Genomic DNA, 25,058 nt, shown 5'->3' on the forward strand with positions numbered 1-25,058 from the left:
GGAGAGGGGCCGGGCTGCGCTCCCGGCGCCGAGCGCGAAGTCCTGTCGCGCATGCGCGCTGCGCCGGCCCCGCCATGGCCCGAGAGATCATCGGCCCCGCGCTGCCGCCCGGCTTCCCGCGCTGCCCCGAAGCGGACCCGGACGAGGACTTCAGCCAGGGTGAGGTGCCGGGCGGGGCTCGGGGGCGGCTCCCCGTTCGGAACGCGTGTGGCAGCCCCCCCGGGGGGGGTGGGGGAGTCCCCCGTGTTTCACCGCACCTCAGCGGTGCGTCAGGAAGCGCGGGGTGGGGTTTACCGTGACTTTTTCAGAAAAAAAAAATCACGTGATGGGATACCGCAGCTACGAAACGGCCTAAAACTTGATAAAAGAAATAAAATACTGCACTGATCTGTGTTATTTTCCTGCTCAAGTCCCCTAGTCGCTGTTAGGCCCGTGTTCTTTGGTAGCTCCGAGCGTGGAGTTCGTGGGCAGAAGGCGGCGGCGGGGGTTAGGTGTCTGCAGCGTGCTTTGCTTCGCCAGAGCCAGACGCCTCAGGAAACTGCCGTTCGTCCCTGGCGTTGCGAGCGGTCGCAGCAGAAGCGGGATCTGTCGGGGAGCGGCTGACTGCCAGGCTGTCTCTTCCGCAGCGGAGCAGAGCTCTTACCCGTTTTGTAGCGGTAGTATCTCTGGGAGGAGCAGTTTGAGCGGTAGTACTCCCTTAGTCCACGTTCAAGTCAATAGTATATAGATTCAATTTCCGGCGGCGTTTCAGTGGTCATTTGGTTATTCCGAGCAAAGCAGCTCCGATGGGAAAGGTTTGCTGTGCTCGTCTGCTCTTCTCGGTTTTTTAATCCAGAAGAGGGAGCAATCGGGAGAGAGAGCAAAGCTGCTGCCTGAGCTGACACCACAGAGCCACATCGAGCTCCGGGTCTGCAGCTCGGCTTTGTACTGAAGTCCTGACCACGCTTGTGTGAGCTGATGCAGCTTTTCCTGTTCGTATCGATGATCAGAGGGCCGGAGCACCTCTCCTATGAGGACAGGCTGAGAGAGTTGGGGTTGTTCAGCCTGGAGAAAAGAAGGCTCTGGGGAGACCTTACAGCAGCCACCCGGTACCTGAAGGGGCCTACAGGAAAGCTGGAGAGGGACTGTTGACAAGGGCATGGAGTGACAGGACAAGGGGTAATGGGTTTAAGCTGAAGGAGGGTAGGTTTAGATTAGATATAAGGAAGAAATTCTTTACTGTTAAGAGCGGTGAGACACTGGCACAGGTTGCCCAGAGAGGCTGTAGCTGCCCCCTCCCTGGAAGTGTTCAAGGCCAGGTTGGATGGGGCTTTTGGCAGCCTGGTGTAGTGGAGGGTGTCCCTGCCCATGGCACAGGGGTTGGAGCGAGATGATCTTTGAGGTCCCTTCAATCCAAACCATTCTGTGATTTGTGTTGATGGCTTATTCATTTTCCTTCTGTCAGCATACTGATACATGTTGCAAGAATCTATATTGTATATGCATCCACTGAGCAAAATAAAAAAAAACCAAATCATTGTGCTCTGGTTTCGTGATACACTGTAATACTTGCTGGGTCTTGAGACAGAATGGGCCTAGAAGTTGTTCTGTAACTATTTCCTTGTGTATTCTAGCTATTTTAAGAGAAACATCACCTTTTAAAGCTGAACAGCTTTTCCAATGCTTTCTTTCCTTGTGGTCTCACTGATACTTGAGCTGCTCTTTGCTTTTCTTTAAGGACAGTTTTGGGTTTTTTTATTCTACTTTCATAGTTTCTGCTTCCCAACAGCAACAAAGCAGGACTTTGAGCAGCCATTCTGAGAATTCTGTCAAAATAGGTCTCATTCAGAACTATAAGAGAATAGAACTATTTCAGTTGGAAGGGACCTACAATGGTCATCTAGTCCAACCACCTGACTGCTTCAGGGCTGACCAAAAGTTAAAGCCTGTTGTTAAGGGCATTGTCCAAATGCCTCTGAAACACTGACAGGCTTGGGGCATTGACCACCTCTCTAGGAAGCCTGTTGCAGTGTTTGACCACCTTGTCGGTAAAGAAATGCTTCCTAATGTCCAGTCTGAACCTCCCCTGGTGCAGCTTTGAACCATTCCCACGTGTCCCATCAGTGGGTACCAGGGAGAAGAGCTCAGCACCTCCCTCTCCACGTCCCCTCCTCAGGAAGCTGCACAGAGCCATGAGGTTGCCCCTCAGCCTCCTTCTCTCCAAACTAGACAAGCCCAAAGTCCTTAGCCACTCCTCATAGGACATTCCTTCCAGCCCTTTCACCAGCTTTGTTGCCCTCCTCTGAATGCATTCAGGGACCTTCACATCCTTCTTCAATTGTGGGGCCCAGAACTCAAGGTGAGGCTGCACCAACACTGAATACAGAGGGATAATCACCTGTGTTTGATGCACCCCAGGATGCTGTTTGCCCTCTTGGCTGCTAGATAAGCATTTGCCTTCCATCTGCGATATGACATTGCCACGCTAGATGTAGTGAACAAAATAAATGTCTGTTGAAACATTCTGAAATCTGCATTTCTTTCATCTTTATATGGATAACATAGAATCACAGAATGATTTGGGTTGGAAGGGACCTTTAAAGGTCATCTAGTTCCAACCCCTGGCATAACGGCTCTGTTAACAGTTGTTAACTTTTAGCGTGCAAATTCTTGCCTTTTTTAATGATGAAAACCTGAAGATGTAGTAATTGTAGCTTGTGTAATCACATTGATATTAACATGTGTTTCGCATTGTGAAATGTGAGCGGAGTTCAAAGGTTGGTTGTTCATTTCCTTGTGTATCCTTGCCTCAAAGATAAGGGAGTAACTGAGGTAAACCACCAGTTGCTGCTCTGCCTGTAGGTCAGCACAGGGGGAGCCAAAATGGACCTTGCCAGGAGATACCAATGTGCATTGGTGTCAAAGAACTGACGCTACTCAAACTCTGTGACCCTTAATCAGGACCAGGATGGGAGCAAACGGTAGTTAGGCTCAAAAGCTCATCCCTGGTAAATCCTTTACCTTTCCTTCTTCAGCTTGTCACTGCCCAACCCATGGGATGCACTCATCTCCTGATTTTTCATCTCGTGATGATTCTTCAAAGCTGGCCTCAATGTGCTCCTGCTGGAAGAATCATACTTCCTTTGGCCCCTTCATCTCTGCCTGTCTGCTGTCCTTGTACCAGCAGGAGAGAAATGCTAGGGAATGGCTAAAAATAATCAGAGATGCAGAAGGGTGTTTCATCTATTTCAGCCACATTTGTTCAAGTACAGATGCGTTGATGTGGTATGTCTGAGTTGATCTGTCACTGTTGCTGAAGCTGAAAGGCCCTACTCCTGTCTGTCCTTGAGAGGTTCCCAGTGCCTGTCTGATGGCATGATAGATTGCTTAGAATCACCAAATACAGCAGAAATTAACCAAGCGCAAATGAAACAAAACAAAAAGTAGTTTTTCATTTGGTTTCTGAATTGACTTAATTTTCAGGCAGATAGTCACCAGAGCCAGCTCAATGGAGAGAGCAAGTCAGAGCAACAATAGTAGGATGGCCACTTCTAGCAACTGTGAAACATTCACTTCAGTCTGACTTGAGACTTATCCTTGGCCCTGTTTCTCCCCTCTCCATCCCCAAAATTTTCTTCTCACACTTTCTTATCCCACTGTCCTGCTCCGAGCTGTTCTGAGTTCTGGTTACTTCCTCGCTTTCCCGTTGCTCTACCATTGCTACATCCATTTCTCCTCCTCACCTCATTGGTTTTAGTTTCCTGACACTGTGAGCTCTCCTCCATTCCTCCTTTGATCTGTGTCTTTCCACTTTTCCATGGCTTTCAGGGTATTTCATTCACAGACTTCTCATTAGATCTTGGCCTCCATCCTTACCCTTTCCTTTCTTTGCTTCCAGAATCAATCACAGAATGGTTTGGGTTGGAAGGGACCTCAGAGATCATCTAGTTCCAACCCCCCTGCCATGGGCAGGGACACCCTCCACTAGACTATCTATGCTTAGCAATTCCCATTCCTTCCTCTCTACTCTTTCCTGTGGCTCCCCACCCCAATCCATAGCCGTATCCTTGCCTATGCTGATTACTAGTCTCATGCAGTACCATGACCATACTAATTTTTAATCCTCATTCTCACAAAGCCTCTTTCTCCTCCACTTCTTTCACTGTGTCCAATGACTTTTCCTTCCCCAGGTTTTAAATACAATTTTCCCTTCATGAACTAGTCTCTGTCTCTCTTTTGTTTCTGGTTGTCCTACTTAGGCTGCAGTTCCATGAACAAACAGTTCTTTCAGGGGAGTGCTGGAGTTTGCAGTGTTATTTTTATGCCTCTTAAGTTCCTTGATCCAGTTTATTGCATACAATTATTTGTTTGCTGCACAAACAGTTGTGCCGGCATAACAGGTATGGAAAGCATGTATGTTAGCCTTGATGTTAGACAACTTGTCAGTGGGACCAGTCTCCTTCCTCAGATAGTTTTGGTTTTACTAGTTCTTTCCAGCTCACCAAGCCGCTCCCAATTTCTCTCTTCTTCTGCAGTATCAGACTCATCAAACTGCATATCAGTTTGCTCCTTTCACTCCATGTCCTTTCTCTTACTTGTCTGCACTCAGAGCAAATGAATTTCTGCTTTCATGATATCAGGGCACCAGGTGGCTGGAGAAAGCTGTTGTGTGGGTTTTGTCTGGTTTTTAAGTGCTTTTTATCCAGTGGTGCTTCTCATACCAAAATGGGAGACTTCTGATAGAAATCTTTATTCCTATTTATCACTCATCCGTTGGTTCCCTCTCATCCTGAGCTTACTTTACCTTTATAGGCTGGGGTGTTGTGGTTGGTTGGGTTTTTTTTTTCCTTCTTAGTGCTGAAATGGATTTGTATGTCCTGGTTAAAGTCTTTCCCATTAAAACAGAAAACAAAGTAAGTGGCAGATCTGTTTGGATGCTTTGTAACTAGTAGACTGTCCTTGTTGTGTGTCTTGTGCTAAAGACAAGTAAAAGCTTCATAAAGCTCCCTTGAAGGACTCTATTTCTGCCTAGCCTTTGTCAGCTAACAATGGAACCATAATCTGTATCAGGTTTTATTTTGCACCATCGAAAAGTCGTAGTTCTTTGACTAGAGATGTAATTTCCTGGTACCCTTCATTTATGTGGTTTTATTGAACCTCATCTTTTCATCTAACCCTCGACTATTCATAAAGCTAACAATATCTTTTTCCCCTCCAAAACATTTCTGTCCTGTCAGTCTTGGACTCAATGCTTGAAATATTAAAAGGAGGAATGGTGTCTGTGTTTCAGGATACTAAATCATCAGTAGCATCCAATCTCCATTGTATCAGATGGCTGTTCGTACTGTGCATGTAAACTGGCGCTGCCCTAGATCTGGGGACCATTGCTGGTCTTTGCTTGCTCTGGCTGGCTCTGTTGATTTAGCCTGTGAGGGTATCTGTGCTGTCTCGTTTGGGGGGCATTTGCTGTTAGGATCAGTGGCTAAGCTACTTCTGGACCCAGTGGACATGGTACTATGTCCAAAGAAGTCTATACAGAACTATGGCTGCTGGTGGGGACAGGGCCAGAAACAGCTCAGGTCTGTTAGCAGCATTAGTGTCTGAATTTTTTCTTTGCTGGGATATCCCCCTGCCCTCAATTACTCCAAAGAGTGAAGGGCTGACTGGAGCATGAGAGCTCCATCCACTTCTGACAGCAATGGTTCTTTGAAGTCTGAATGCCAAAATCATCCCTTTTTCAGCAGAGTACTTGACTCTTTGCCTGCTGTTCACGCTTAGCTGAACTGGGAATAACCTTAATTGTTAAACCATTCCTAAAGCAGGCTGGCAATTAAATTCCACTAATCTATGGTCTCCCGTTCTGTGTATGTACAAATGATGTGATTCTTCACTAGTAAGCTTCAGATGCTTTATTAAGGTGGTGGTTTCTTTTAAATATACCAGTTTATACCATATGCATTGTAAGTCAGTGGTTAGATAAGAACAGGGCTTTCTAGTCCTGTTCCAGTAGAGACTCATGTAGTAATGGATTAGTAATGTGCTAATTCAAATCAGGGAGCGGTTGTTCCTTGAAATATGGTGCTGAAAAAAGCGAGTTCTAGAAGTTTGTGCAGATATCTTCTCTAAATGCTAGACAGACCAATGATTGAATAAATTTAATTCCAGGCAGATATGTGTTTTGGGAATACCAAGACATGTTATACTCATTTGAAATGTTTAATAAGTACCCCAAATAACTCTGGATGTTCAGTTGCAGGACCAGCACTGCCTCCAGGCTATAAGAGCAGCTGTAGCTCAGAAACTCCTGACAGTGATGATGACTCAGAATCTCTTCCTCTACCCAGAGATGCAAACAGAGATTCTGAAGAGGAGACAGGAGGAGATCCAGCATCCAAGTGAGTATGTTCTTAGGTTATTTGTATATTTACATGGTATTGCAAGTGAAATGTGTCTGCATGAATTGTGATAAAGGATGGTATTATATAAATAAAAAGGTAAACTCTGTACCTGTGTAAAATTTGATGACATGTTCCGCATGTTGTTTGCGGTCAAGAATGTTCAGCTGACCTGTTTGACACCCTATGGTGGAATTAAGTTATTTAGGGCAATCAGATCTCTGTATGTTTTATTTTAGTTCTGCAGTTTAAATAATAAAATTCTTAATGTTTTGCTTAATGTTTATACTAAGGACAGACACTACTTATCATATATGTAGGTATTTGGTACTTGAGTTTTGCCCTGTTTCTGATATACTACCTCTCATTGAGAGGTCATAAGAACTATTTATGGGCATGAATTTATGCTTTGAATTAAGTCAATTCTAATGGAAAAACCCCCGAAATGTTTAGCAAATAACAGGAGTCTGCACATACTCTCATTTGGTGGGGTTGATTACTCACAATTACTGTGTTAAGAACTTGTGTGTGTTTGTACTAGGCCTTGTATAAGGGACTTGAAATGCATTATGCCATCTTAATGAGTGTTAGAGTAATTAGTACTTCTTTCTTGTTGTCTTATTCAACAAGTTTTCAGTTCATTAGAATTGAACTGGGAAAAATACCAGTCAAAACGCAGATAGTGTATAAAAATGAAATACGCTGAATTTAAAATTACTTTGTGACTAGAAAATGGTATTTGAACATTATACTACTCTTCTTTTTTACAGCAAAAGCATTCTTAATTTTTTTTTAAATGTCAGAGTGTTTTTGGAGTGAAGCTTATGCTCCCAATTTTTTAATTGCTTCAAATTATTTTGGATCCTTTTGCACTGTTTCCTTGGTAACAGCAGGATATTTAGTACATAAGACTGTCTGAAATAATTTTATGTATTTTTTTTTTCCTTTTTAAATGTAGATAATTGCTGTGTGTGTAAAGGTAATTATTAAGTGAAATCTTTGTATTTGCAGAAAGCCAAAAAGAATTCAGGAAGACGATGAAGATGATGGCTTTTTTGGGCCTGCTCTTCCTCCTGGATTTAAAAAACAGGATGATTCTCCAGAGAGGTAATTAAAATGGAATTATATTCAGACTCTTTTCCTTAAAACACAATTATTTTAGATAAAATATTTTGTGGCAGTGTTACAGAACGCTTCACTTGTGCACTTCAGATTGAGAACAGGAACAGCATTCCCTTGAAAGAGAACACATGGCCTTCCTAGTCCTGGTTGGAAGGTTGGAGAGAAAAAGAAAAACTGTGAATTGTCTGAGTTATATTTTAAATTGTTAAATTTCTTCCATTTCTTATCATAGTTTCAGATCAGTGCAGAAAAACCAAATGACCGGTACAAGGACCCATAGTTCTGTAGACCATTCTGGGCTGTGAGGGAGCAGGGCAGTTAGCTTTTGTGTGGTGCAATACAATGCAGATTATTCGAACTGTCATTTGCTAATGCATCAAGGATTATTGCTTATGTGTCTTCAGGTAGAAAACTACTCTGAACAGTGTAGCTTTCTAGAAAGCAAGATGTCAGGTCTAAGTGAATAAGCATTATTTATAGCCTCTGTCAGGAAGCTTTCCATTTGATTGCACGCAATTATAAAATACTTCCCAAAAAAAACTATTTATGGATTTTTCTATGCAGAACTTAACCATGTCTCACAGCCTTCTAGTCTTTACATCAATCTGTGCACTTCCTTCTATAATTTGAAATGACAGTCCATAGTGAAATCAGTACTTCGAAGGGGATGCTTATTGATGAAAGGTACAATGGAGTCCCTTGATCACTGTTCTCTTCCTCAGAGCAATAAGGAGCTGGTAGATAAAATAAATCAATACCTGCCTGTCAGGTATGAGTTTTCAGTTCTAGGAAAATGACTCAATTTTTTGCTGAGCTGTGTATGTAGTATATCACCTCAAAGGAAACTTCAAAGTTGAATTTTTTTTTATTTTGGATTTATTTTTATGATGCCTGGCAGCAGTTAGGAAAGCAAGAATTGATGTTAGTCCTCTTTGTATCTTTTTAGTTACACTATGCTGTAATAGACAAATTCTTTTGTAATTGTGGGCATCATGCTCAGTGAGCTCGTTTGGTGCTTCAATGGTCCCAAGAGTAACTAATAACTTTTCTTTTTCTTGCATTTCATATGCATGATGTGTTATTTTAATTATAAAATTTAGCAGGTCGCTAAAAATAATGTGATCACTGATAAAGCAAATAAATGCCTGTAGCTTTTAATATCAGCAGAGGTAGCTTTCTTGATTTTTGACATGAATAATTCTGTGGTAAAATGTTAGGAAAAGAGGAAGAAGAGGCAACTTGTAGTTTGCAGGTTAGAGAGATGAGCAATAACACAGGTGGTCACCCATCTTATAATCTTAGTCTTTTGTATGTTCACCCAACGTTTATTTCTACTTAGCGGTTTATTTCCAAAATGCCGAATAATTTGCATTTACATGCAGAGGGCAAGAGTCTGCTCTGCGTCTGTAAGTCTGAGAGATTAAAGCAGTAAACCTAGCACTTGCTAGGTTTGGGGTTTTTTTTTTTGTCCTGGCTCAGCGTACAACTGCTCCTAGCACACACTGAGAGAGCAGATTGAGCAGAGCTGTTTTGCACCCAGCCTGATTCCCTGAATAGGTGGGAAAGGTGTGATGTGTGGGAAGAGCCTTGTCTATCTTCCACCCCCGTACACCTGGCAGTCTAGTTGTGCTGACACGCTGAGGCATGTAAGCTGTGCAGGGTGTAGACACAATGCTGTTAACTGTCTCCCTGCTGCAGGGCCCCTAGCGTTGAGCAGATTGCCAGCTGACAATCTAGCCATGAATAATTGAAACAAATGCAGGCTGTTTGTTTCAATGTATGGACATACTGTTTATCAGCTCTGTGTGACATACTCATTCTTTTAGAAAAGATTTTGTTCTGTTACATCTTTTCCAGGCTTGTCAAAGCAACATATTCATGATAAGGAGCAGCTCATGTGGCAATTTGTAGCTTGTTAAAAATTGTTTGAATTATTCCAGCATGATATATATATGTATGAACAGATTTCCTTCAACTTTGGAAACGATATTGCTGTTTGACAATGTTAGACAGAAGTGGAGCGCTTGTAAATATTCCCAAGGTATTAACACATCAAGGTAAAGAGCCATTTGTTTATCTTAAAAAATTTCGTTATACATCAGAAGAATGCTGAAATGCCCATCTTGAAACACGCATTAGCAAGTCCAACAACAGGAAAGCGTTCTTTGCCATATATGAAATCCAATATACCGTAAATGAAAGCTTAATTCATTGTAAGTTTGGGGTGGTTTTTTGAATGTGTTTAGATAGGTACCAAAGTTGCCAGTAGCAGCAAAATGTGTTTAATAGAGTTTTATTTAGATTCACTTCACCTATTCAGAGACCCTTTGGACATCCAGAAAACTGTCAAGAATCATGTTGGCTGTGTGCTGCTGAGGAAAGACCTAAGCAACAGGGTTATTCATGTGGAGGGGAAAAAAAAATACATGGAAATGGAAAGTGTGGGAGGGATGAATATGGGAACCATTTTTCTATTCCTTGGAAGAGCCTTTGAGCTGTGACAGGAGCAAGGCAGAGTATTTGAGATCTGTTCTTTTTCACAAGTTGCACAGATACAGCCCACAACATAGATGTTCTTATATATTTTAGTAGAAAGCTTTTTTTATAGTTTGGTTTAACTGTCTCTCCATGCAAAATAAAGGTACTTGTGTACTAAAATAAAAGAATATTTTGGCTGTGTCTGTACAGATTTAAATTCAATCTCTGTAAAATGTATTTGGAATATAAAATATGGTCTTAACAAGAAAGCAGTCAGAAAGGAACAGAGGAAAATAAAAGCTGTTTCTTTTTTGCAGCAGCTAGGTGGGAGTGGAACTTCAAATTTAACCCAGACCGCTTGCCTGGGTTTGAAACCTCACCAGTGCCCTTATCCTGGCCTGAGCTCACATTTATTGCTTGTGTCTGTCTATCTGTGGTTGGCTTTCTGGCAGGACTTCCTCCTTTTTATTTCCCCTCTTCAAATCCTGACAATAATATCACTACAGCAGGGCTGTACTGATTAGATTATACGGGATTTAGTAGAAGACTGTAATTAGCATAATTCAATTCATGTTGTGTTACATTTGATCGCCCTAAACCTCAGAAACTGAAGATCATAATAAGCAAAGTCTCTGCTGGTACGTTCTGGGGATACTGTCACTTGGATATTTCTTCAGGTGATAATTGTTTGGGGTTTTAATTACCTTTAAAGAATACAATGGTGGATTATTAAGAGGAACTCATATACAAAAGTCTTTTCAGTACTGCAGGCACAGTTTGTAGTATGCTTTGAACTGTTTTCACCATTGAAAAACAGATTCTCACCTTTCTGTGTTCCTGGAGACAAAAGAATTTTACTGCTTGCAGAGCTACTGTGTAAAAACAAATCAGTGAATTTATCTGGGATCACAAAACTTTTCTTCTTTCGCCCCCACTCCAAGGGAAAATAAAATCAGAGCAGTTCACTGATTCTGTTTATTGAAGAACAGTGAAACTGTCGTGCAAGGCAAGAATGAACAAAATTGGCTTTGTTCCTAGAGAAAGAGTAGTGTATATTTGAGCTCCAGCCTTTCATTGCTCTTGAATCTGCTGAAGGAAGCTAGGGAGCACAAAAGTGGATTTCCTTGACTATGTGCTGCAACTTTCCTGTTTTTCTTACATCCCAGCTATCTGCAGAGGTCCTCCTGGGAAACGGAGAAACTCTTCTTATTCAGTTATTTCTATGGGGGCACACTTGGCATGGGGAGGAAGGAGAATCACACTTCTCATCAACATTTTATTTTTACATTAATCTGTTACATTTTCTTCCTGCAGCAAATGCTGGAAGGCTGTCATTTATTGTACTGTGTTGGTTATGCTACTTCCCTTTTTTTTCCCCCTCAAATGAAAACCAAGATTTTCTCTTTTTTTTTCCCCTCAAGGCCCATTATAGGTCCTGCATTACCGCCTGGCTTTAGGAAACCTTCGCAGGACACTGGGAATAGCAGAAGTGCCATAGGACCGTCTGTTCCATCAGAATTCCATACCCAGGTTTGTGAAAACAGAAGTCTTTTGTTTTAGCACAAGCTATCTGAAATCCTTAAACAAGCAGGAGCCTGAAAAAGTCTACTAGACATACTTTTCAGCATGACAGTTTAATTTTAGACCAGAAAGTGTCTGGCATATTTTTGCCTGAGTCAAATACTGAAGCATAAATAAGCCTTAAAAAAAGAAGAAGGCTGGTCTAGTTTCTTGTGATTTTGATGTTAGATGGGTGATGCACTCACTGAACACAAGAGATCTAGGCATCCTAAACTGCAGTCACAGTAATTCTTCGTAATGTTTTTCCATTCTTTCTTTTGGTGTGATGTCCTTCACAAGTGAACCTTTTAGCAAAGTTCAAATTTTTAAAGACATTAAAGTAAGTAACACAACCTGTTAGAATGAAAATATTTCCCTATAATTCTAGCTTTTACCTCTTTGCTGATAGGGGAGCAAAATGGTTGAATATTTCTTATATCTTCACCTCCTTAAAAATATTAATTAGTGGATGCATTAAATAAGTTTATCCAAAAGAATGCAATCAAGAATGACGCTACGGTGTCACTAATTTTTCTTATCAATAGCAAGATGATACCTGTAACTGGGAGTAAGGTGGAGCACGACAGTGACACTGACACAATTTTTTGGTTCGTGGGTTTTGACTGTTCTCGTCAGGTTAGGTAAAAACTAGGGAGAAGCCCTGTAGTCTAATCCCTAGCTGCAAAATAATGCATGTGCTACTAAAGAACATTCAGGAATCAGATAAGGGATAAAATACAGCTGGAAGTATAGGGAAGATTCAGCTCCCTAAACATGGGCCTCTAGTACTGTTCTGAGGGATCTGAATTGCCTGCAGCGGGCTGGCAGATCCGGAGTAGCACCTTAGGGAAGCTTGCATCCTTCTTGAGCAGCACCTCCTAAGCCAGGCAGGATGCCGTAAGACATCAAGAATGGTGGTGGATGCCAGTGTTTAGGCAATTGAATCTCTCTCATGCTATGATAAACTAAATATTAATTCCTTGTGAGTTCCTTGTGAGAATTAACAGTTACTCTGTTTATGTCTAAAATACTTCATTTTTAAGTTTAACTCGCAGACACCATGGGACATGCTAGACATGTGTTGTGGTTTAACCCCAGCTGGCAACTAAGCACCACGCAGCTGCTCACTCACTCCCGCGCACACACACACACACACACACACACACCCCCACCAAGGGGATGGGGGAGACAATCGGAAGAGTGAAAGTGAGAAAACCCGTGGGTTGAGATAAAGACAGTTTAATAGGTAAAGCAAAAATTGCATGCACAAGCAGAGCAGAACAAATAATTCATTCACCAGTTCCCATGGGCAGGCAGGTGTTCAGCCATCTCCAGGAAAGCAGGAGATGTCATGTGTAATGGTTACTTGGGAAGACAAACGCCATCGCTCCAAAAGTCCCCCTCTTTCTTCTTCTTCCCCTAGTTTTATATGCTGAGCATGACGTCATACAGTATGGAATATCTCTTTGGTCAATTGGGGTCAGCTGTCCCAGCTGTGTCCCCTCCCAGCTCCTTGTGCACCCCCAGCCCACTCGCTGGTGGGGTGGTGTGAGGAGCAGAAGAGGCCTTGGCTCTGTGCAAGCACTGCTCAGCAATAATGAAAACATCCCTGTGTTATCAACACTGTTTTGGTCACAAATCCAAAACACAGCCCCATACTAGCTACTATGAAGAAAATTAACTCTATCCCAGCCAAAACCAGCACAACATGCTAGGAAGGAATGAGGCAAAGGCTGCTCTGGAACTTCACTTTTTTTATTAGTAGTTGCAAAGTATATAATTCTCCAGCCTTCTACAATGAGTGTTGCCATAATCCTTCATGAAGAATCATTGTCTGACATTTTTAATATACTCATCGTCTTATAACTCCAAATAACGATTAAGCAATTTATCATAATGACAAATCTCTTGAGGCAGAGATGTCAAAACTGGTCTGCTTATATATTTTACAAACAAAAAAGTCTCTTCTCCTAAATAGATCTTCTAGCATCAGCTTTTTTACAGCTGTTACAGAACTTAGCTTATTTTATTTTTTTCCTCTTCCTAATAATATTCTTTTTTTATCTTTGAATATGATGAGTAATTTTTTTTGTTTATTTTGTTTTAATTAATTATTTTGTATTCTAGTACATCTTTAGAGGCAGCTTATTGCATGCTGACTCTTCACTCTATATTGATTTTTCCCTTCAAACTTGAAGGCAGTATTTTTTTAATGTTTGTTTAATTTCATCTTGTTTGAGGCAGGTGGTAATGGAGTGAATTGAACTTAAGACGAATGAGAAAGGAAATGAGACAAACTTTTTCAATTAAAACTCAGTGTGGAATTTGTCTTTCATCCTCAACTACTTTACAATTTATTATAAAGTCTTATATCTTTGTGATTTTTATTTGTTTGTACACAGAGAGGGAAGTATTCTACTACCTTGGTTTCTCAAGATGGTTATTCCTCTTCCCCACCAGCTCCTTCTTTAAAAAATTAGCGAGAGAGAAAATGCAGTCACCCCATTCTCTAAAAGTTGAAGCAGTATCACAGTGGCAGATAATTAGTGAAAGCTTGACTATTAAATGTTTTTGAGAAATATGCCAAGAGAAATCGGTGTTACCACCTTGCATTGATGGTGTTTATAAATGACCGGCTATTTCTCATCCTCCTCAGTCTTTCAGATCCATTTCATGCAACTGGTCATACAGCCATTAAATTTGCTAAGCCTCGTCTTGCACCTTGTGGTCCACAGCCATACGTAGCTGTGTCTCTTGCTACCTGAAGCTTGCCTTCCCCATCCTTCATACCTTTGCTGACTCCGAAAGGCAGATGGGGCCAACAGGCTTGGCTAGCTTGGAGCACATGGCACCACAGGTAGGAGTAAAGTGGCTTGTTTCACACCTGCTGTCTGTCTTAGCCCAAATCCTTCTGCAGCAGTGGGATGCTAGCTATGAGCAGCATGAAGTATTAGGCTTGAACTCAGAGTAGCAGGATACCTTTCCTGCTCTCCTCCTTTCAGTCATCCTCCATTCCCCATGCTCCCATTAGGTGAGTCTTCTAGTAAGGTTCTGTACTCCAGTCTTGTGTTCTCCACTGAGTCACCTCTGTCTTGGGTGTCTTATTTTATATAGAAGCCTCCTGATACTGCTTTTCCACTGCTCATCGCTCTTGAGCTCTTATCTTCCCTGGTGGTGTCATATCTTGGTTCTAGGATGTCCACCTGGTAACCAAAGTTTGGCATGTCGAAAACAAGCTATTCCCCCCACCGCCTTCATCCTTCATTTGAAACTTCTTTGCCATCACCTTATATTTTCAAGTCACGCTCTGTGCTTCCTGAGTATACAGCCTTGTCATCCTGCTCCCATTGCTTTATCACCCACATTCAGGCTGTAGCTAAATCTTTTTGCTTTTGTGTATATTGGGCACCTTTGCTTTGGTTCCAGGGCACTGTGGCATCAGCAGTTTCTGTCCAGTTCTGCCTCTGTCCACATCTGCACTGTTTTAACTTGGAGGGACCTGTGAGCTTTCTGTACAACCCCTGGCATCCACAAAGATTCTTATTAACATCCAGTGCCTTTCAAACTTGTTTTTTTTGAGCTGTTCTCCAAAAAATTGCTTAGAATGCAATGTCAGAATGGACTGAAGAAGTCAATGAGAGAACCAAGAGAATAGATGGTCAGATACTATGCACCCAGGGGTGTAGTACCATGCATGCCACTGTACCCCAGCTTGCATGTTAATCTTTCTAGCATCCTTAGAGAATCTGAGCTTGAGACAGTTCTCCTTGCAGTGTGAAATTGCCATCCTTATTACAGAGATGCATCCAAATGTTGCAAGTGACAGTAAAGCCCAAAGTATCCAAGATGTATGCGTGTGTGTTTCAAACTTATCTATGGCCGCAGAGGCTACATGGCTGCGTGCAGAGCAATGTAAAGTAGCAGGACTTTGTGTATTGCCCCTGTGTTTACTAGCAGTTTTGCCTCAGGCAAGAGATGATGCTTTTTAATACGGATACTCAGTCTCCGTGTTTCCAAGTGCTAGAACAGGTCTGATCTGGATTTGTAATCCAAGTTTTTGTTGTCTGACTGGCAGATGCGTTGTGTTAGGTTTATAAGCTCTTTTAGACGGAATCATCCTAATCCTATGAAGCTTCTAGATGGTCGTAGCACCGTGGTTGAGAGAAATGTTTTATTTTTGAAAGGTAACAGATAGTAGCGAGGAAGAAGACGATCTTATAGGCCCAATGCCTGCAAAAGGACCAGTGGAGTCTGATGTGACGGAAGAATTTGAACGCAGAGCTCAGAGAATGAAGGAAAAACTTACTTCAGCAGACAGTGTAAGCTGGATTTCTTAATTTCTAATATTTTGTTGCTGGAGTGTATTTGTGTTTTTCTTTGTTTATTTCTGTGTGAACCCAGTTGCAGTTCTGCTTGGGATACTGAGTGTTTGCAATCGTCAAGATGAAGAAAAATACATGATTTCTGCTGGAAACAAAGAGATTCAGACAGCAATTTTTGCTTATCCTTTTTTCACTCTTCCGCTGCCCTCCTGCCCATTTCTTTTCTAAAGGATGAACCCAAGCAAGTTACAAGGGAATCATGGATGACAGAACTTCCACCTGAATTGAAAAGCTTTGGATTTGGCCCGAGAACATTCAAGAGAAGAGCTAATGACAAATCAGGCGATAGATCTATTTGGACAGATACTCCAGCTGACAGAGAGAGAAAAGCCAAGGTGAGCGTTTATTCATCCTCATACACGTGCAGGCAGTATGTAAGTTGTTGATAGGCTGTGAAAACAAAGTAAAGATACCCTGAGATGTTCAATGAACATTTTTTTTCCAGATTTTTCTTTGTTATCAAAACTTATTAATTCAGCCTTAAAGGTAAAGACAAGGGAATAACGGTGATAGTAACATTGATATTTATTTATTTATTCCCTCTGCCTTCTGCAGTAGTTGCGTAATCTGTATCAGCTCACTGAATTTCCAATTACAGTGTGTCCAGTTTCTTCTTTTATCAAACTGAGCAAAAAGTATCTGGTAGCCTCTATCCTTCAGATTTAATTAAAGTAAACATAGATTTCCTTGCTTTTTACTTCCGATATTCTGATTACTATAGCGTGTGATTTGCTTCTACTCATCAGGAAAGAGAAGAGGCAAAAAAGTCAACCAGTAAGGATAATGAAGAAATTGTATTATCTGGGAGAGACAAGAGGCTTGTTGAGCAGGTGACTTCATACAATGTAAGTATAATAGCAAAATACTTCCTTTTCCTGTCTTTCCTTTAATTCTTCACTCTTTTCCTCTGGTTCTCATTTCTAGCACTGCTGGTTTCCATGGTGATGCCACTACAGTCTTCCCTTTTAGTGCCCAAACCTACTGCTGTTTAAGTCATTAGAACATTTGCCATTGACTTCAACAAGAGCAGGACTGGGTCCTCAAGCCGCTGCCGAAAACAGCGTGACAGAATTGGCGTTTGTGTATATTGTCTCTGGTTTAGGTGGTGTTTTCCTTAAATCATCCTCATATCAGGATGTGGTTGCTGGGAGCAGACAACCTTAATTCAAATATTAGCTTGCTTCACCGAATTACGAACATCCTAAGAATAAAACAATAGTAAAGGCTTAACTTTTAGAAGAAAATATGCATTCACCCAAAAGAAGCTTGATAGGCTAAGCAGATCAATGCATTAATTACGCTATGTAATTAATTACATTAACTGCTCATTACAACAGCATTATTACATGAAGTTTTTCTCAATCTCTGCAGAGGCAGACAATTTTCTCAGACAGATGCTGATTGCCAGAAATCTGAACTCCATGTCAAATTCCCTCTCACTTTTCTGTCTGCCAACCCTGTCCACCAGAGTACGTGGACTATTGCGTGCCTTGCAGCTGTTCGTTCCAGTTCTTCCCTGATTTACGGCCTGAAGTCTTATGAAAGGCAATCTGATCTCTTGAGAGTATAATTAACTTGAGAATCGCAGCCTTGGCTTATATTACATGATTGAAGTTTGTCTGGCACTTTTAATAATTTATTTGTCGTTCATTAAATCACATGTCCCTCTTGACTTAGAGGCTTGCAAATCCAGAGCTATTAGCATACTGTCTTAAATTTCTTCCTATTGTCTGTTTCTACCGTAATTATGAGTATAGTACAATAATTTTCATGTAAAAGTACAGGTTTTGCTCTGTACCATTGCCAGAATAAAACATACATAGGCCTTTACTGTTTCTAAGGTTAATCGAGTTCTCTCAAAAAAACCAGTAAATTGAAGAAGGCATCTTGTTTAGGAACAGTGTTTCTTGGGTTGTTCTGTTGTGTCAGATTTTTTTTTAAATCAGCTCTTTTCTGATGTTCAGGTGGTTGCGTTTTTTTTTTTCTTTTAAAGTTTTTTCCTCTATTCTTTCCTATTTCTTTCTTTCTCCACTGACCTTTATCAAGGATACTTTCATGGAACAGGAGCTTCAATTCTCAAAATAGTTTCTTACAGTTAATTCTTTGAGCGCTGATGCCATATACATTCTCTGGTGCAATTCTGTAAACACTGGCACAGTTACACCATGAATAAGTATCATCCATTTTCTATTTTCCACAAAAATAATTTTTTATGTCATGTATGAAATTATTATATTTACGTGCGATGAAGTAGGTGTTTGCACAGGGGAGTGAAGGAAAATGAACCTTTGGAATAAAGATGTTGTGTTCCTAGACATGAGAAAACAGAGCTGCTCACTTTTTGCTCTTTCTGATGAGAGAATTGGTTTTGACTAATGTTTTAGCTGGTTTGTAATGATTTGAGAGTCTGAGAAATTGACTGCTTGGGGATACACAAATACACTTTACCTGAGTAAAGGAGCGGCCACATAGTCTTGTGAGAACTCATCCTGCTCCTGTGTGAAATCAGCAAAAGTTTTATGTGGTATTTGGGATGGATCATGCTCTTTAATAAATGAAACTAAAGTCCTTGACTTGGCAAAACACGTTTTAGCTCAAACAGATGATTCAAATACTGAGAAGTTAAGAGCACATGTTAAAAACACAATGGTGTATGAGAGTAAGATGGAAAGGGTATCTAGCTTGTTCCTGCCCCTAGCAGTGACCAAAACCAGAGGCTTAGGGGAAGCCTATAAGAAATTGGGCTTGTACTTTGAGATACTTCTCTTGACATGTTGCCTTCATTTGTCCTGCTGTTGCTCTGCAGAGCACCTTTTATATTTCTTTTGTGTTATTTTTATAATTTATTTCTACTGTCTGCAGAGATTCAACAATATTAAGGGTACCTTTAATGTCAGTGAATTATTAGTATTTTATTTATCATTCTGTTTTCCAGTTACTAAGCTGTCTTCTTTTTCTGGAATTTTTAACCTTCTAATTCCAGTCTTTCCATTTGAATTTTCTGTAAGTTGTTGAAATTTTGTAATACGTTATTTCCTCTTCCTTGTTCCCATTTTTCCAGGAGTCAAAGAGGTCAGAATCACTTATGGACATACATCAGAAAAAGCTAAAGAGCAAAGCGTCCGAAGAAAAGAACAAACCTCAAGAAAGAAGGCCATTTGACCGAGACCAGGATCTCAAAGTCAATCGATTTGATGAAGCACAAAAGAAAGCTCTTATAAGAAAATCCAGAGATCTGAATACTAAATTTGAGCACAGTAAAGGCAATATGTTTTTATAACATAAAAGCATGAACCTTTTTTTGAAGTCAAGTCAATTAAGCTTTGAACACTTAATTTTTTAAGTATTTTTCTGTAAATATTTGTATGCAAAATAAATATCCTGATGTTTAACTATATTTCCTTGTCTGTAAATACTCTGTTAGGGAGGATAATTTGTACTAAAACTAAGCTGGTAAAGGAAAATCCTGGCATAAAAAAAGATAATGTAAATTTGCTACTTTAAAACATTGACGTATATATATTTCATTAAAATAATTTCAATAAAAATAATTAATTAAAATAGGTATTATTTTAAGGAGCTCTAGATTTGATCTTGCCATGGAGTTGGCAGTTTTGCCCTTTCTCTGCCACACTTAAAATATTCTTGTGGAGCCTGACCTGAAGGCCATGAAAAAAATCCCCTTTAGGTTTGTGGGCAGGACATTGCTTGACTGGAGTTCCTGCTGGGGAGTATAATCTCAAATGGCAGCTTTTATGTCTGCTCAGTGCTTTTATTTCTATGATTCTGTGTCTGTACATAAATACAGGTTTATATGTATGCAGTATAATTTCTGTAGTGTAGTAGGAAGAGCTAGTGGTAGCAGAAGTAATAAAACGTCAAGATTTGCAGATTTAATTATAAAATGGTAGTATACAATAAGAGAAAATCTAATTTGAATTTCAATTTGTGGGACTTAGCATCAGAAAATCCATCTTTTTTTCAAGCAAATACAATGTGAAAATCAAACCAAAATCTTAGTTTGTCAGTTAATTTGCAGAGCAGAACAACTGTTTGGTATCAAAAAGGAGATAAATCTGACATTTAAAAAAAATCTATGTCCATGCTTAGAGTTCTTCAGCTCAGTGTGTGCAGGACAGCTGAAGGGAGAGTTGTGTTACTTAAAATAAGACTTGTACTTTCATCCTTTTCCTCTCAAATAATGTTTGGGATCCTTTTTGAGGAGTTACTGAAAGTATCTATGCATGAAAATAATTTTATATGTGAGATGCTGACAACTTGTATGGAAGTGTGACACATTTTGCATATTAAATACCATGGGGTTCACTATCATTTGAAAAAAGGCTACCGTGACAGATGCTGTCTGGGTCGGTTAATGTTAACGGAGCAGTGACGCAACAAGCCCCAGAAACGAATTCCTAAAAACTTGGTCTTATTGCACGTGTGCGTGAGCCCAAGGCACAGCCTCCGCATGCTGAGAAGTTGGAGAATTTTTGATGTTGCAAATGAATGCTTGCATACAATATATTTAGATACTGCTTGGGTTTTTTAATAGAAAATTTATTTTGCTGTCTGAAAAACCTGCTACCTTCAGGAGTAAGAGGGACTGGTTTTGCATTGTGTTTGGTTTTTCTTTAATCACTTTTGAGTTTCTGAGCCTTTTTGTTTTGAGGCAAGAGGAGGGTTTAGAAAAGGACCATTTATTTTTTCTCCTCTAAACCAGACTTCTCTTTTTTTGCCTGGGCAAACAAGATCTCACTAGGTTTCTACCTTCTGAGTTGTCTCCTTCCCCTTTTTGGGGAGCTCCTCTGCAGCTGGGGCTTAAATAACATCTCTCTCGCAATTCAACAAATGCAGATATTTCTTAACTGGAAAGGCAGTATTAGGAATGTTTGGGGGGAGGGGTTTAGGCAACTAAAGCAATGACAGGGTGATCATTGCATGACCAGCTAAATCTTCATGGTTGACAAGAAATGATCCTCATGCCTGCTTTTGGAAACCCTACTGCCTTGAGAAGTAATTTATTATCAGGTGTTAATCATAAAATCATAGAATGGTTTAGGTTGGAAGGGACCTTAAAGGTCATCCTCCACTAGGGATGACACCCTCCACCAGACCAGGTTGCCCAAAGCCCCATCCAACCTGGCCTTGAACACTTCCAGGGAGGGGGCATCCACAGCCTCTCTGGGCAACCTCTGCCAGTGCCTCACTGCTCTTAACAGTAAAGAATTTCTTTCTAACATCTCATCTAAATCAACCCTCCTTCAGTTTAAAGCCATTACCCCTTGTCCTATCACTCCATGCCCTTGTCAACAGTCCCTCTCCAGCTTTCCTGTAGGCCCCTTCAGGTACTAGAAGGCCACAATTAGATCTCCCTGGAGCCTTCTCTTCTCCAGGCTGAACAAGCCCAACTCTCTCAGCCTGTCCTCATAGGAGAGGTGCTCCAGCCCTCTGATCAACTTTGTGGCCCTCCTGTGGACCTGCTCCAACAGCTCCATGTTCTTCTTGTGCTGGGGCCCCCAGAGCTGGATGCAGTACTGCAGGTGGGGTCTCACAAGAGCAGAGTAGAGGGGCAAGGGGCAGGATCACCTCCCTCGACCTGCTGGTCACACTGCTTTTGATGCAGCACAGGACACGGTTGGCTTTCTGGGCTGCAAGCGCACACTGCTGGCTCACGTTGAGCTTCTCATCCACCAACACCTTATGCTGAAAGAGCTGGTTTCATGAGCACATTGTGCAGTCCTCATTCAGGCAAGCCTCTAGCAGGGACGAGGGCTTATTGTATTGAGATTTTGTTGTTGTTATGTGCTTTGTTTTCATTTTTGCTCTTTGGTCCCTACTCCTCCAAACTGAGGACCAGTCATCAGATGTCACAGATGTATCCCTGCCGTTTGCTCGCTGCCCTCCCTGGCCCCATCGCGGTCTCCTGCCCTCTCCAAGGACGTGTTTGAGTAGAGGCTCCGTGGTGTTGCTCAAGAACAAAGCTCTTGTAACGGGAGCGCAGGCAGCCCCTTCGCGGTCGTGCAGCAGTGCTTTACACCTCCATATGTGGGACGTGCGGTTCTAATTAGCAAAGCCTTGATGCGAGTTGGGAACGTGTTTTCTCTCATCTACTTAATCTTTTTTTTTTTCCCCACTCTGAAGCCGCCTCTCAAAGGCTCGATGAAATCTGTGTTACGAACTCGAAATAGGGGGAAAGAGCAATTGTTGAGAGTTCAAATTAAGCTTTTCATTACTTTTGTGTAAATTGAGTGAACTTTTGAATTGCATTAACACACAAACTAATCTCCTCTTACCAATGCCAAACCATTCCCTCGAAGAGTCATTAGAACAAGCAGTAACTCAGTAAATTACAAGCTCTGTAAGCTTTTGTGGGAAAAGATGAGCTGTCCTCTACAATTTGGACAAGCTGTAAAGCATTTGTGCAGAAATGTTAGTGGGTGATTTTTCAGAATCTCATTTGAAAAAAACAAAATTTATTTCAAAGAAAAACCTCACCATAATTACTATGTAACATTTCTGGTAACCGGCTCCCAACTCAGATTTAATGGATTCTATCGCTAGTCTGGCTGCCAGCCTGTGTCGCAGCCTATCGACTCCAGGCACATCAGGAAACTTTGTTTTGTAAAAAAAAAATGTCAGGGAGGTTTTCTTGGATGTGAAAACTCTATCAGCCTAGATTTTAAAGGGCTTGCCTTTGTTTTGTGCTGGCATAGACATCCTTTATTAATACTGATGTTAAAAATTTCTGCTCAAGAGTAAGGTCCCCTCCTTCTGAAATGTCAAATAGGTGTGGAAGTCAATAAAAAAGAAGGCTTTTGTGGTAGGTGTATGATAAATTGGATGTTTAAAAGGAGTTTAAAGGAATATTAAATGTTACTAACAAAAAAAAACCACACAAAACCTGTTGAGTTTTGCTGTTACCAAGGAACTATTACAAAAAATAAAGACATTTCAAGAAAACGTACTGATTTCTTTGTACATATCTTCAGGAAAAATTATTGGGCTACCATGCTGTTTGATCTGGAAGATTTTGTTAGAATGTGGTGTAGCAATACTGTCACCTGATGAAAATCTCTGCTCTTCTGATTTAAACACTTATTTATGGAGAGTTATTTTTTTGCTTTTGCTGTTGCAGTCAGTGGATGCACTGTGCATGTTGGCTTTTCTGGATGAAGTACATTTCCCAAATAATAAACAACAATAGAAATGTATTTTAGGGCTTTGATGGTGTCATGTTGATAGCACAAAAGTGGCATTGTTGAAATAGCTTTCTTCTTGAAAGAAACATGAAGATGAAACATTGATATGTTTCTGTTCAGTAGGAGAGGGGATTTTCTTCATAAAAGAAGTTTCAAAATGCTCCAGAGGGCTCCAGGTCTACTCGTGCTTGGGGACTTGTTTTGCTTCTGAAATGTTATTTCTGTCCAGCCAATTATCAACTGCATGTTGATTTAAGCGTAATATAGCATTAAAAATCAGAATCTGTGAAAACTTTCTGTACGTACACCCTTAACTTCAGCCACCCCACCTGCATACAGTGCATATAGTTTCTAATTGCATGATTACCTAATTCTCAAATAACACACATGCATGTGATTTTCTGCCCTTGTGAATTGCATGCAGAGTTTTATATGCTAAAAAAAAAAAAAGCTATGTAGTGTCTTTCAGCCAACAGCTTTTGATTTTTTCTCATGTGCTCGCTAATGAAGATGGTGTCTTCTTGTCTGAAGTCAGCGAGAAATGCAAGTGTCAGCCCCGGTTGGTGCACACCTACAAAACGCATCTTCCTGATGCTTCCGGGTCTGGCAGCCCAATGGGAAGTGGTGACCCTCAACAATAACTCACCCAAATGCAGCATTTGTTTTCTTTTCAGTCATGACATGAAGACTGAGGTATTACCCACGCAGAGCTGATCTTTTCACAGCAGCCACTTCTGGGTCCTCCCACAGTGGCCATCACCGCAACAGGCAAAAGCCCTTTTTTCCATCATCCCGTCTTCGATTCTTGTGGTTCTGATCATCTGCTTTCTTACACTGGTCTTTAAATCAGTAATAAATCCCATTGCTCTTTGAAATTATACCCATTTTGAATCAGTGTGGCAAATCAAGCCTTATTTAAAAAAAAAAAAAAAGTCTTTCTTTTAGCGTGGGAACTTAAAGTCTCTAGGAGACAGCAGCACAGACTGTTTGTCACTTCAGCAGGAGCAGCTGCAGCTGTGACTTCTTCCAAATAAGCAATCCAAACATAAATATTCAAAAGCAATTCTCATAAGCAGACTTTATAGGGAGAAAGAAAAAAAAAAATAGTGGCTAGCCCAGGCTCTCAGTTGCTCAACACTGATATCGCTTGCTTCACTTCAAAGGATTGTAGCCACTTGTGCTTGCACGTGTACTCCTGACCAGGAGTTTGACAACTTCCCAGCCTCGGGGCAAGTTACATATTCTCTCTGTCCTTTCCTGACTGTCTCTCTCAAGGAGCCTTGCTTTCTATGCTTGTGAGTACGTGAGCTGCTACAAAACACTTGATGTACATCAACAAATAGTTTTTGCTACGTCTTAACTTTTGTGAGCCCTGGGAGAGCCACTGCAGCTCTCCCCATCGGTCCTCCTGGTGGCCTAGCTCTAGGAACCAGCCAACTGCAGAGTTTTGTGGCTATTCCTTCATGTTTCCTAGGATCCACCCTTAGATCTTGCTGGCCTGTGTGGGGTTGCCACCCATCACCAGGTTAGGGTCACGAAGGAATTTGCCTGAGTCCAGCCACAATGGGGAGAGGACAAGTGTTGAGTTATTACATCATCCTCAGCTCATGGAAGAGAAGACTCTCTTTTTTCCCATACTTGCTCCTTCCCAATCCACCTTGATCCCTTCCTTTCCCCACTTTTAATCCATCCCCCAACATCCTGAACTAAGTCTTGCACATTCCCACAAGCCTCCTAAAAACATCCCAAAATAAGTTGTAGACGATCCCAAAAAAGTTTTCCCGCTGCATTCCATAATGAGTCTTATATCCAACATCTTGTCCTGAATACCTTTAGGTGTTTCTCCATGACCCACAGGAAGGTCATGTGCATGCTCTGCAGAGGCCCACACACCATGTTCTGCTTCTTGTCGGAGCTCTGCTGCTGCTGGGTCTTTCTTC

At 41.1% G+C, this 25,058-nt stretch overlaps 1 protein-coding gene across 2 annotated transcripts; it reads left to right on the forward strand.

Moving 5' to 3' along the window:
- Nucleotides 1-27: 27 nt before the first annotated feature.
- On the forward strand, nt 28-19,311 carry GPALPP1 (GPALPP motifs containing 1). 2 transcript variants are annotated; one of them, XM_054837108.1, is made up of 8 exons: nt 28-159; nt 6,230-6,374; nt 7,386-7,481; nt 11,396-11,504; nt 15,719-15,853; nt 16,087-16,251; nt 16,663-16,761; nt 18,978-19,311. In XM_054837108.1, the coding sequence occupies exons 1-8, from the start codon at nt 75-77 to the stop codon at nt 19,194-19,196; spliced, it is 1,053 nt and encodes a 350-aa protein (XP_054693083.1). In that variant the 5' UTR covers nt 28-74; the 3' UTR covers nt 19,197-19,311. The 2 variants fall into 2 exon arrangements, with proteins under 2 accessions (XP_054693083.1, XP_054693092.1); XM_054837117.1 differs by lacking the exons at nt 28-159; nt 6,230-6,374; nt 7,386-7,481 and adding an exon at nt 8,451-9,553.
- The last annotated feature ends 5,747 nt before the right edge of the window (nt 19,312-25,058 follow it).

Source organism: Grus americana, chromosome 1, assembly GCF_028858705.1.
Source record: "Grus americana isolate bGruAme1 chromosome 1, bGruAme1.mat, whole genome shotgun sequence".
In the NCBI taxonomy this organism is placed as follows: domain Eukaryota; kingdom Metazoa; phylum Chordata; class Aves; order Gruiformes; family Gruidae; genus Grus; species Grus americana.